This window comes from Bos indicus, chromosome 9, assembly GCF_029378745.1.
Source record: "Bos indicus isolate NIAB-ARS_2022 breed Sahiwal x Tharparkar chromosome 9, NIAB-ARS_B.indTharparkar_mat_pri_1.0, whole genome shotgun sequence".
Taxonomy (NCBI): Eukaryota; Metazoa; Chordata; class Mammalia; order Artiodactyla; family Bovidae; genus Bos; species Bos indicus.
The window spans coordinates 45,505,752-45,520,134 of NC_091768.1; the positions used below are offsets into that span (position 1 = coordinate 45,505,752).

General features: G+C 37.1%; 1 protein-coding gene across 5 annotated transcripts in view; it reads left to right on the forward strand.

The window, feature by feature from the left end:
* Positions 1–5,168, forward strand: part of HACE1 (HECT domain and ankyrin repeat containing E3 ubiquitin protein ligase 1) — a 118,350-nt gene extending 113,182 nt beyond the window's left edge. For all 5 annotated transcript variants that reach the window (XM_070796025.1, XM_070796029.1, XM_070796028.1 and 2 more), the window contains 2 exons: positions 3,516–3,629; positions 4,428–5,168. In XM_070796025.1, coding sequence (XP_070652126.1) covers positions 3,516–3,629; positions 4,428–4,530 — 217 coding nt within the window. In that variant the 3' untranslated portion in view covers positions 4,531–5,168. The remainder of the gene's footprint in view (positions 1–3,515; positions 3,630–4,427) is intronic.
* Positions 5,169–14,383: the final 9,215 nt, after the last annotated feature.

Here is a 14,383-nt window from a genome sequence, read left to right on the forward strand (position 1 = left end):
ATTGGACATATACTATAACTCTATGATTAATTTTTTGAGAAACTGTCATAATGTTTTCCATACTTGGCTGCACCATTTTATATTACCTTCAGCAGTTGCATAAGGGTTTCAATTTCTGCATGACCTTTCCAAAACTGTATTTTTTCTGATGCCTTTTTAAAAAAAAATAACTGTCATCTTAATATCTTTGAGGTAGTTATCTCAGTGTAGGTTATTTTTTTAACATTAAAAAAAAATTACGTATTTTGGCTGTGCTGGGTCTTTATTGCTGCACAGGCTTTTCTCTGGTTGCAGGGATCAGGAGTTACTTGCTAGTTGTGGTGTGCAGGCTTCTCATTGCCATGGCCTCTCTTGTTGTGGAGCACGAGGTCTCAGGCATGCAGGCTTCAGCAGTTGTGGTGCCTGTGCTCAGCAATTGTAGGTCACAGGCTCTAGAGGACAGACTCAGTAATTGTAGCACATAGTCTTAGTTTAAGCTCCTCAGCATGTGGGATCTTCCTGGACCAGGGATCGAACCAATTGGAAGGTGGACTCTTTACCATTGAACCACCAGGGAAGCCCTCAGCCCTCACTGTGGTTTTGATTTGCATTTCCCTAATGACTTCCCTAATGCACTTCCCTAATCAAGTGATTTTGATTGAACATCTTTTGAATGCTTATAAGCCATTTGTGTATTTTCTTTGGAAAAATGTCTGTTTGAACCCTGTCCCTATTTTTTAAATTAGATTTTTGTTGTTAAGTTGTAGGAACTCTATATATTGGGTTGGGCAAAAAGTTCATTTGGGTTTTCCCGTAAGATGTTGCAGAAGAAACTGAACATGCGTTTTGGCCAATGCGGTATTTTCTCAATATTGATTCCTTGTCATATTTATGATTTAAAAATATTTTCTCCTATGGCTCACATTTTCATTCAGTTCATGGTATCCTTTGGCACCCAAGTTTTAATCTTATGTCCAATTTATCTATTTTTCTTTTGTTGCCTGTGTTTTTGGTATCCTAGAAATCATTACCAAACCCAGTGTCATAAAGCTTTTCCCCTGGATTTTCTTCTAAGAATTTTATAGGTTTACCTCTTCATTTAGTTCTCTGATTCACTTTGAATTAACTGTATACGGTGTTAGGTAAAGGTCTAACTTCATTTTTTTGTAGTGAATATTCAGTTTTCTCAGCACAGTTTGTTGAAAGGACTGTCCTTTTTCTGTTGAATGTTCTTAACACTCCTGTCAAAAAATCATTTGGCTGTATATTTGAGGGTTTATTTTGAGGTTCTTCATTCTATTTCTATCTGTCTTTATGTCGGTACACACTGTTTTGGTTACTGTAGTTTTGTAGTTTAAATTTCAAAATTAGAAACTGTGAGACTTCTGACTTTGTTCACCTTTCTGTAGTCTCACTATATTCAGTTCAGTTCAGTCACTCAGTCATGTCCGATTCTTTGTGACCCCATAGACTGCAGCACACCAGGCTTCCCTGTGCATCAACAACTCCAGGAGCTTACTGCAACCCATGTCCACAGAGTCGGTGATGCCATTCAACTATCTCATCCACTCTTGTCCCCTTCTCCTCCCTCTTTCCCAGCATCAGGATCTTTTCAAATGAGTCAGCTTTTCACATCAGGTGGCCAAAGTATTGGAGCTTCAGCTCCAGCATCAGTTCTTCCAGTGAATATTCAGGACTGATTTCCTTTAGGATGGACTGGTTGGATCTCCTTGCAGTCCAAGGGACTCTCAAGAGTCTTCTCCAACACCACAGTTCAAAAGCATCAATTCTTCCGTGCTCAGCTTTCTTTATGGTCCAGCTCTCATATCCATACATGACCTGGAAAACCATAGCTTTGACTAGACGGACCTTTGTTGGCCAAGTAATGTCTCTGCTTTTTAATATGCTGTCTAGGTTGGTCAAAACTTTCCTTCCAAGGAGTAAGCCTCTTTTAATTTCATGGCTGCGTGCACCATCTGCACTGATTTTGGAGCCCAAGAAAATAAAGTCTGACACTGTTTCCCCATCTGTTTCCCATGAAGTGATGGGACCAGATGCCATGATCTTAGTTTTCTGAATGTTGAGCTTTAAGCCAACTTTTTCACTTTCCACTTTCACTTTCATCAAGAGGCTCTTTAGTTCTTCTTCACTTTCTGCCATAAGAGTGGTGTCATCTGCATATCTGAGGTTATTGATATTTCTCCTGGCAATCTTGATTCCAGCTTGTGCTTCATCCAGCCCAGCATTTCTCATGATGTACTCTGCATATAAGTTAAAGAAGCAGGGTGATGGTATACAGCCTTGACATACTCCTTTCCTCATTTGGAACCAGTCTGTTCCATGTCCAGTTCTAACTGTTGCTTCTTGACCTGCATACGGGTTTCTCAAGAGGCAGGTCAGGTGGTCTGGTATTCCCATCTCTTTCAGAATTTTCCACAGTTTGTTGTGATCCACACAGTCAAAGGCTTTGGCATAGTCAATAAAGCAGAAGTAGATGTTTTTCTGGAACTCTCTTGCTTTTTCAATGATCCAACGGATGTTGGCAATTTGATCTCTGGTTCCTCTGCCTTTTCTAAAACCAGCTTGAACATATGGAAGTTCATAATTCACATATTGTTGAAGCCTGGCTTGGAGAATTTTGAGCATTACTTTGCTAATGTATGAGATAAGTGTAATTTTGTGGTAGGTTGAGCATTCTTTGGCATTGCCTTTCTTTGGGATTGGAATGAAAACTGAGCTTTTCCAGTCCTGTGGCCACTGCTGAGTTTTCCAAATTTGCTGGCATATTGAGTGCAGCACTTTCACAGCATCATCTTTTAGGATTTGAAACAGTTCAACTGGAATTCCATCACCTCCACTAGTTTTGTCTGTAGTAATGCTTCCTAAGGCCCACTTGATTTCGCATTCCACGACATGCAAGTAAGTGATCACACCATCCTGGTTATCTGGGTCATGAAGATCTTTTTATGTGTAGTTCTCCTGTGTATTCTTGCCACCTCATCTTAATATCTTCTGCTTCTGTTAGGTCCATACCATTTCTGTCCTTTATCGAGCCCATCTTTGCATGAAATGTTCCCTTGGTATCTCTAATTTTCTTGAAGAGATCTCTAGTGTTTCCCAATCTATTGTTTTCCTCTATTTCTTTGCACTGATCACTGAGGAAGGCTTTCTTATCTCTCCTTGCTATTCTTTGGAACTCTGTATTCAAATGCATTTTCATTATGTCAGGTAACATTTAAAAAAATGCATCCAATGTAAATCTCTGGAAAGATAAGTGTAAAGAATTTTCTAGTTTCCCACTGTGTAAAAGAATGCAAAACAAAAACCTTTGAGCCTAGATATTTTTCACAGACAGGGAAATCATTTTGGATTACACATAAAAGCCTCTGTTGCTTGAATTAATCAAGTAAACCATTTATTTATTCAGCAAATATTTAATGAATGTCTGCTAGATATATTCATTTTTATAATTCAAATTATATCTATTTCAAAGATTTTTCTTGCATGGGTACAACTTACTAGATATGAACTCTTAGTTCCAGGGTCCCACATGGTGGATTTGCTAATATCATGGGTGGAAGTGGATTGCAAAACTTCACAATTGCTGCTGTGCCATATACTCCAAATCTTCTACCTACTTCAAGCACATGGTATGTTAAATTGGTTTATTTAAATGCACTGTGAATTTCTGATTAGTTTTAAATGATCAAAGGTCTGACTGCTTATTGCTTCATTGAGAGGAAAATCTCAGCAGTGATCTCTGTTCATTTTGTAATCACTGATAAATAAAGAACTATATAGTAATAGTTTCTTGCCTTCCGCTTTGTAGGTAGGAAAATGTTTGAGTAAACTACCTACTTATATTCTGTGTGTGCATGAGTGCTAAGTTGCTTCAGTTGTGTCTGACTCTTTGCGACCATATGAACTGTAGCCTGCCAGGCTTCTTTGTCCATAGGATTTTCCAGGCAAGAATACTGGAGTCAGTTGGCTTGCTCTCCTCCAGGGGATCTTCCCAACCCAGGGACCAAACCCATGTCTCTTATGTCGCCTGCATTGGCAGGTGGGTTCTTTACCACTCGCGTGACCTGGGAAGCCCTACCTATACTCTAATTGAATACATATAATTCAAATATCACTAAAGTTACACTGTCATAAGTATCACTGAGTTACACTATCATTTCAAACTTAATTGCCCTATTGCTTATTTATTTTAGACTGGAGGGAACTTATTTTGGTCTGGTAATTTGCATACTAAAGGAAACTGCAGTGCAGCAGGGTTTGGTGTTTTTTTTTTTCCTTTTTAAATACTACTTCAGGGTTTTCCAATTTGAATGCAAATTTGAGAGGGTGGTTTTATGTTAATTTTGAGTAGTGTTTTCACTTCTAGACAAAACAATAAAATATTTCAGAGCTTTCCTATTTAATAGTGGTATATTTTTCTTTTAAAGCATCAACATGCTCAAGTTACCTGAATACCCAAGCAAAGAAATACTCAAGGACAGGCTTCTTGTGGCACTACATTGTGGCAGCTATGGTTACACAATGGCATAATGAAGTCTGGAAAATTCTTCTGACTGCTGATGAGCAATTCAGAGTGGCAGAAGTAATTTAGGAAACTGTCAACAGAAAAGCAGCCCAAATGCAGCCCATAGGCGGGGCTGATGTTTAAAATTCATAAAGGATCAGGTTTTCTTTTTTTCTCTCTCACTTTCCCTTTTATATTTTCTCAGTTTGTGATACAATTAGAAAATATAAAATCACAGTAGTCTTCATTTCAAAAATGGTAATTGAAAATAATAGAAACTGTCCTTTTTCACATTTCTTTAATCTTATCCAAGAGTGTGTTAAGGCAGCATCCTATTCTACATTCCACATCTCCTATGTAACTATGTTAAAAAGGTGTTGTCACTTTATTTTTCTATATAATAAATTGTATTAGGATATCCAGCCTGGTATGTCCTATTGCATGTAAAGTCCGTTTATATTTTGGAAAACTACTGTATAGAATGGGTTAATTTACATTGTATATAAAGCCACAAATATGTATTTTCCCATATTGAATCTATATTGCAATGATGTTTTTTAGCTTTTCAGTATTTTAATATGTAAAGTTTAGACTGATGTGATAATAAACAGCTGATGATATGACATCTGATTTATATATTAAAGCTTTTTCTGTATTGTATGAATTATTGTCTCAAAGTTATTCTTATGTTTTGTTTTAATTATATTTAGATAAAATTAAAATATGATATTTTACCATGTTTCTTTTCATTACTGTGGTTTTATCTGTGAACTCTAATGTCACATTTGAAAACATAATCCAGTGTGCAGATTACAATTTAAGTATGTAATTCTTCCTTAAATTTGCTTTTTATGATTAAAATGTTGAATTCAAGTGATATATACCTAATATAGAGCATTGGATTTTTAAATTTTAGGTTGGGCTAATCAGTTTTCTTTTGAAAAGACACATTTGAATAGTTACAGCATACCTTTTAGCGGGGAAGCAGGCACACTCCGACATTCAAAAATATTAATGGAGGAATTTGTAGTGTTTGGGGGCAGGAGGAGAAGGAGACAACAGAGGATGAGATGGCTGGATGGCATCACTGACTCGATGGACGTGAGTTTGAGTGGACTCTGGGAGTTGGTGATGGACAGGAGGCCTGGCGTGCTGCGATTCATGGGGTTGCAAAGAGTCAGACACAACTGAGCGACTGAACTGAACTGAACTGATGGCCTTGCCTCTGGAAACTAAAAATAGACTATCCGGTGGCATCATTATTGGTAAAATGACTCTTATATGCATATTTTCTCATATATATGCAAATACAGCAGCTACTGTAGTTGTCAGTGACAAATATAGACAATGTATATATCAATATAGACAAAATGTATATACGTGTATATAGGCTTATATGTTGAAAGCTTTGCTTTGCTAAGTTATAAAACTTCTTTAATATGTGTTTTTGGTCCTTTTCCATTACTGTTGGTTTTTTTAATGTTAAGAAAACATCTTTCAACAGATTACATTAGAAACAAGGCAATTTCTTAAAATTACTAGTAGCTCTAAAATTAGGATTCAGATGCTTTTAATGAAGCTAGTAGTTTTTAAAACGTTGGGTTTTGAAAATTTTGTACAAGAGGTCATTGCCTTCTAACTTCAAATAGGTTATTTAATATTATGTTGCTTACAATTTTAGTATTTATAAGCATTTATTTCTGTTTTTTATAGTCATACATTGGCTTTGTCAGGCTGGTCCTTTTTCAGGTATTTATGGAGAGGAGATAATAGAACATTTAAAATCTCATGGTTTTATATCCATGAATTTGAATATTTTTATCTAGAGCTAGCAATTTTATGGTTTGTTCTTTAACATTATCTTTAGTTTCTAAACTTTAAGAATTTAGTTAATACAAAAAGATTTTGTATGGATTAAAATTCCTATTTAAACTAGAGGCAGCAGGTCTCTATTCTGTTCCCACAGTTTCTTCTGTAAGTAGATGAATATGTTGAATGCAAGTATAAAAAAGTGATTAGAGATTTTCTTCCCCTTTGGGTAAAAGATTACACTAATAGGAAAATAACTCTTACAACATGTGGGAGTTTCATATGAGGAAGAAAACAGAGAAATACAGCATTTTACAGAAATGAAGCTAGAAGGCAAAGGAGCATATTGTAGGAAACTGACTAATGAAAATATCTGGGTAAGAGTAATATTATTGATATTATCATCATTATATCTATAATATTAACTTGAAATAAGTCTAATTAAAGTTATTTGAGAGGATAGTGACCACATAGTTAATAAAAACCATCTTCTAATTCATCTAAAAACAAAAGGTAATATAATCTCATGAAATCTCTGCTAAGCACAGCCAGTTGTGGTGATGTCTTTGTTGGCTTTGGTGGCAGAATGATAGCTTTAAACATAGGTTATGTGTTAGAGGCTCACAGATAATTCCCACTCACACATGTGTTTTGTTTGTCATGCCAGTTCTAAATGTTGAATAAGTTGTCAACATTTTAAAAAATCAGGAGATTTCACTTAGAAGTCCGTATTTTTGACTTTTGAGAAATCAGATAATTTAACGTTGGGCAGACATTCCCTAGAAGGCATTATTAGTAGTCTGGAATTGAGTAAAAGTCACTTCTTGGAATGCTGAACATGGTCTCCAGTTTGCCATTTTCTTACCCCAACCTGCTTCACTATTTTCCTGGACATTGATGGCATTGGAGTTTGCTTTAAAAAAAAAAAAATTGTGTTGATTAGAAATGTTCTCTTGGAGTATAAAATGAAACAAATTCTTTGGAAGGCAATTTGGCAGTATCAGACTTTTAAAATGTACACAAGTCTTTGACTCAACAGTTCTACATCTAAGACTTAATCTGTGGATATACTTATACACATATATAACATATTTGTACAAGAATGTTCACTGAAGACTTGTTCATTATAGAGAAAAATGGAAATAAATATCAGTAAGGGGTTGCTAATTGTGTTATATCTATACCAATAGAATATTAATTCACATTTACAAAGAATGAAATGGATGTGTACATCTGATACGTAAATGTTTCTTAAGTTCATTAAATGAAATAAGATGTATCAAAGTGCTGTTAATATTAGTGTGTAAATACCATATATATATAGGGTTATAGGCAAGAAAAGTTTCTGGGCCAGAGACATGCTATATCTGGGAAAGGATAAGATGGGATGAAGACTTTTTCACTATATAAAGTTTTTATCCTGTTTGTCTAAATCACAGTTCAGTTCAGCTGCTCAGTTGTGTCTGACTCTGCGACCCCATGGACTACAGCACACCAGGCCTCCCTGTCCATCACCAACTCCTGGAGCTTACTCAACTCATGTTCATAGAGTCGATGATGCCATCCAACCATCTCATCCTCTGTTGCCCACTTTTCCTCCTGCCTTCAATCTTTCCCAGCATCAGGGTCTTTTCAAATGAGTCAGTTCTTTGCATCAGGTGGCCAAAGTGTTGGAGTTTCAGCTTCAGCATTAGTCCTTCCAATGAATATTCAGGACTGATTTCCTTTAAGATGGACTGGTTGGATCTTGCAGTCCAAGGGACTCTCAAGAGACTTCTCCAACACCACAGTTCAAAAGCCTCAATTCTTTGGCACTCAGCTTGCTTTATAGTCCAACTCTCACATCCATACATGACTACTGGAAAAACCATAGCTTTGACTAGATGGACCTTTGTTGGTAAAATAATGTCTCTGCTTTTTAATATGCTGTCTAGGTTGGTCATAGCTTTTCTTCCAGGGAGCAAGCATCTAAATCACAAGCCTGTGTTATTTTCTATATGATATATGTATTACATGTTCAGTATCCTAAATCAAGAGAAATCTCAGTAGTAGGTTTTATTGAATTTATAAAATGCCACAGCAATAGTGATAAATACTATTTTAATAATCACAAAACATTTTATAAAAGATTATCCTAATTAAATTATTTTCCTAACGAAGTCTAAGAAAGGAATGCCTCCTTGCCCACAAAGCTCTGTTTCCATGTTGCCTGATAAACAGCCCTGTTTATAGCTCTCTTAAATTCTATTAATTAAAAATGTATTTGAATTTACACCTCCCCATCCCAATTTTTGTTTTTTTTTAAATAACAGAAGTGGTACTTATTTATTATGGTAAAATATAGAAAGTATGGATTATTGTAGACTAGAAAAAGCACTAAATTATACTGCCCAATAATTTGTATTTTCTTCTAATCTTTCTCATGCATTTTTCCCATAGTTGAGTTCATAAAGGACATAGCATTTAGTATCTTTTTTATTTATTCATCATTTATATTAAGCTTTTCCTATGTTATTGCAGCTTATTTGTAAACTTTTTAAAAATGATGGCACAATGTTCTGTCATATAGATGTTTCATAATTTACTTGACCAGATCTGTAAAAAAATTAACACTTACATTTCTAATATTTTTTGCTTTTATAAATAAATAATAGGTGGCTTCCAGGAGTAAGTTACATTTTCTGGGTTATTTGTTGAAACGTTTAAGTAGAAATGTTCGTCACTTGCTCCATAGTTGTGGAATTACTGTTGGAAGGCTCAGGAACGGGCTGTTGGAACAGAGAACCCTTAAGTAGGATGATAGGATTGTCCCAAAAGCACAATTAGGGCTGTGTACCCTCCCAGAGTGTGAAAGGGTTAGAAAGAGCTAGAAGGCTGTGACAAAGGTAAATTAGTTTTAATAATTGCTTCCTTCCAGTCTTCTCCCCAAGAATAGGGAAGGAAATTCATCTTGTATGTGACACAAAACCCAGTCTCAGGATCTGGAACTTAAGTATTTAATGTTATATAGTTCAGCTACATCAAGGGTCACTTACGTGCTTATGTGTTAAACTAGAAACCTAGCTTCCATTTATAAGACTTCCCAGACATGGACTCACGGTTTTTTTGGAGTGCAACCCTTTTGTCAATTGGAGAATGTGTCATAGCTGTCTTTGTGAGTGGGCATTTAGCTAATATCAAAATTTTGGTTATTTTCACCACAAAATTTAGGCATATCTGTCACTGCAGATGGTGACTGCAGCCATGAAATTAAAAGATGCTTACTCCTTGGAAGGAAAGTTATGACCAACCTAGATAGAATATTCAGAAGCAGAGACATTACTTTGCCAACAAAGGTTTGTCTAGTCAAGGCTATGGTTTTTCCTGTGGTCATGTATGGATGTGAGAGTTGGACTGTGAAGAAGGCTGAGTGCTGAAGAATTGATGCTTTTGAACTGTGGTGTTGGAGAAGACTCTTGAGAGTCCCTTGGACTGCAAGGAGATCCAACCAGTCCATTCTGAAAGAGATCAGCCCTGGGATTTCTTTGGAAGGAATGATGCTAAAGCTGAAACTCCAGTACTCTGGCCACCTCATATGAAGAGTTGACTCATTGGAAAAGACTGTGATGCTGGGAGGGATTAGGGGCAGGAGGAGAAGGGGACGACAGAGGATGAGATGGCTGGATGGCATCACTGACTCAATGGACGTGAGTCTGAGTGAACTCCGGGAGTTGGTGATGGACAGGGAGGCCTGGCGTGCTGCGATTCATGGGGTCGCGAAGAGTCGGACACGACTGAGCGACTGAACTGAACTGAACTGATGTGTACTTATAGTCACAATTGCTTTTTCTGTGAAACATGCTCTGTTTCCTATATACTTCCACACTTGTTAGGCAACAAAACATACTTTTAAGGTTAACACTAGTAACATAAATCCCAACTTTGTGGTTTGATTTAAGATAGTTTAATGTGGACAAGATTTCTGTTAGAATGTCTATTGTGAAATTCTTAGGTCTTGGATTGTGGTTACCTGACTATTTGGTGTAAATTGACATAAATTTGTTTATTTAATTTATAACCAGTCCTTTCATTTTGGAGAAGGCAATGGCACCCCACTCCAGTGCTCTTGCCTGGAAAATCCTATGGATGGAGGAGCCTGGAAGGCTGCAGTCCATGGGGTCGCTAAGAGTCGGACACAACTGAGCGACTTCACTTTCACTTTTCATTTTCATGCATTGGAGAAGGAAATGGCAACCCACTCCAGTGTTCTTGCCTGGAGAATCCCAGGGACGGGGGAGCCTGGTGGGCTGCCATCTATGGGGTCGCACAGAGTCAGACACGACTGAAGAGACTCAGCAGCAGCAGCAGTCCTTTCATTTTACAGATGAGAAAATTAGAGACTGGAGAGGTGATGACTTCCTTAAGCCTTCATGGCTACTTAATCAAGCTAGAATTTAGAACTTAGATTTTCTGATTTTTAGTCCAGTAGGTTTTCTTTTACTCCATGCTGTCTCTTTATGTCATAACTGCATTATAAAAAGACTCTTAGAAAAACACCTGCAGCCTACCAATAGTCATGTAAGACAAGCCTGTTGGGAAACTATAACTTAATAAGCTGATAGTTAAGAGTGATTAATTGGACTGTATTTCTTCTCTCCTACTGTGCCACAATAAGCGAGGGTGGATATTTTACCATCTCAAGATGAAAAAGAACAGATGTATTGTCAGATCGTAGATCATGGGTAGTCATTAACTTTTATTATCTTTATAAAAGTGTTCAATTTCAAGCATACTTGGTGCTTGGAAAGACATTGTGCATCTAATGTTGCAAAACCATTAAAACCATAAACTGAGAATATAATGACTATAATGGTATATTTGTGTGAGTGAATCGAGTCTAGCTGAGTGAAATGGAGGGGAAGAAGTCCTAGGTGGGTGCTGGTTATATGGTTAGTGGAGAAAACTTTTCAAAACAATTCAACAAATTCCCTTAAATGCCTTCTATGTATTCAGCACTGGTTTAGGGACAGTGACCAGGTCACTCCCCTCAAAGAAAATAAAATGAAGTTGGGTAGATAGATGGAAGGCCTACTTGGCGAGGGGTTTTAAAACTGTGGCATGTGGCATATGATAAGGGTAAAAACCAGTTACAGAAAGTATTAGTGAGGAGAAGAGATTCATATAGACTTGAGTGTCCAAGACAGCTTTAAGCATCTGGTCTAATTGAATTGTCAAATTGCCCTCTAGATTTGGAGGCAAATGATTAGCCTGTTGATTGAGCAAATAGGTGAAAATGTTAAACATGATAAACTTAGAGTGAAATAAAACTAATGTGTGCTAGTCAGTGAGTTTTTCTAAAGTTTTTCATTATTGTATTGGCTTGCTCAGTTCTGTGTTCTGATTATTCATTGAGAATTCTGATCTGGTGGCTTCATGATTTGAAGGCTATTGTGTCTGGCTGTCTATGTTTTTCTGAGAAGAGTGGCAATATCTAACTTTTTGAAAAGCTTATTGTAAAAGTGGGAAAGAGTTCTTAAAGTGGTGTATTTGGCTGTATATGTATTGGCTGTATATGTATATGTATTGGCTGTATATGGCCATATTTGGCTGTATTGGTGTATATGGCTATACAGTATTCAAGTAAAATTAATATTGTCATTCAAATTCCAAATTTCTAAAACAGTATGGAGGTTCCTCAGAAAATTAAACATAGAGTTACCATATGATCCACCAGTTCCAGTTCTGAATAGTTATCTGAAGGAAATGAAAATACTTGAAATCTGCACCTCCATGTTCTTCTGCAGCATTATTTACAGTAGCCATGATATGGTTGCATAAGTGTCCATAGATGGATAAATAGACAAATAGAATAAATAGGATAATAATAAAAAATATAATAAAAAATAATAAAAAAATAAAAATAAATAGGATAAATAGATAAATAGAAAATGTGGTACATGTATGAGTGGAATATTCTTCAGCCATAAAAAGGAAATCTTGCCATTTGTGACAACATGGATGGACCTTGAGGGTGCTGTGCTAAGTGAAATAAGTCAGAAAGATGAACATCATATGATCTCAATTATGTGTGGAATCTTGAGAAACAAAAAGAACAAGTTCTCAGAACAGATTGGTGGTTGCAAGAGGTAGGAGGGTAGAGGGTGGATGAAATGGGTGAAAAGAGTCAAGAAGTATAAACCTAAAGTAAATAAATTATGGAAATGTAAACCATTACATTTATCACATTTAAGTATTATTAAGTATTACATTAATCACAACTTGGTGATTACAGTTCATAATGACTGCATATTTGAAAGTTGCTAAAAGAATCTTTAGAAAAGTTTTTGTAGTTATGTTACAAAAATATGACAGATGTTAACTAGACTTACTGTGGTGATCATTTTGCAATATATACAAATATTGAATCGATATGTTTTACATCTGAGACTAATATGTCAATTACATCTCAGTTTTTAAAAAGATAGCTATGGACTAGAAAAATGGGAATTAATAAACAACATGAAACAAACAGTTAATTATAAAATTTCATATCTTGCTTTAAAAAAAAAAAGTTGAAAATATAGGGAACATGTGGCTTGAAAGTAATGAGGGGGGAACTACCCTGAGAGTTTTCGGTGACTACTAGCTAGCTTCATAGAAGCCAATACTGTAACATGAATGAATGAATACATAGTAAGGTATTAATGCATTGCTGCTACTGCTGCTAAGTCTCTTCTTAGAGACATAGCTGCTACTGCTGCTAAGTCTGACTCTGTGAGACCCCATAGACGGCAGCCTACCAGGCTCCCCCATCCCTGGGATTCTCCAGGCAAGAACACTGGAGTAGGTTGCCATTTCCTTCTCCAATGCAGGAAAGTGAAAAGTGAAAGTGAAGTCGCTCAGTCGTGTCGGACTGTTAGCGACCCCATAGACTGCAGCCTGCCAGGCTCCTCCACCCATGGGATTTTCCAGGCAAGAGTACTGGAGTGGGGTGCCACTGCCTTCTCCAATCAGTGCATTAATAACCATATTTATTTCTTGCCAAAGAGAGGTAGTAGGTATATTGTTTTCTTTTCAGGCCATATATGGAGTGTATGTCCAGGGTTTCTCAACCTTGATACTACTGATATTTTGTATACTTCTTGTTGTAGGGGGCTGTCTTGTGCACTGTAGGATGTTAAGCAGCATTCCCGGCCTCTACCTGTGGGCTTCCCTGATGGCTCAGTGGTAAAGAATCTGCCTGCAATGCGGGAGACACCCTGGAGAAGGAAATAGCAACCCACTCCAGTATTCTTTCCTGGAAAATCCTATGGACAGAGGAGCCTGGCAGGCTACAGTCCATGGGGTGGCAAAAGAGTCAGACATGATATAGCAACTAAACAAAACTGGCCTCTACCCACTTTGTTGTGGTTTAGTCGCTCAGTTGTGTCTGACTCTTTGCAATGCCTTGGACTCAGCATGCCAGGTTTCCCTGTCTCTCATCATCTCCAGGAGTTTGCTCAAACTCATGTCCATTGAGTTGGTGATGCCATCCAACCATCTCTTCCTCTGTTGTCCCCTTCTCCTCCTGCCTTCAGTCTTTCCCAGCATCAGGGTCTTTTCCAGTGAGTCAACTCTTTGCATCAGATGGTCAAAGTATTGGAGCTTCAGCTTCAGCATCAGTCCTTCCCATGAATATTCAGGGTTGATTTCCTTTAGGACAGATCATACATTAGGTATGATGTCCTTGTAGTCCAGGGGACTCTCAAGAGTCTTCTCCAACACCACAGTTTGAAAGCATCAATTCTTTTTTATTTCTTTCGCTCAGCTTTCTTTATGGTCCAATTCTCACATCCACACATGACTACTGGAAAAACCATAGCTTTGACTATACAGACCTTTGTTGGCAAACTAATGTCTCTGGCTTTTTAATATGCTGTCTAGGTTTGTCACAGCTTTTCTTCCAAGGAACAAGCATCTCTACCCACTAGATGTCAGTAGTATCTGTCCCTGGGTCATGACATTCAAAAATGCCTGCAGATGTTGCCAATTGTCCTGTGAGAGGCAAAACTGCCTCTAGTTGAGAACCACTGAGCTGGAGATGCCTCTGCA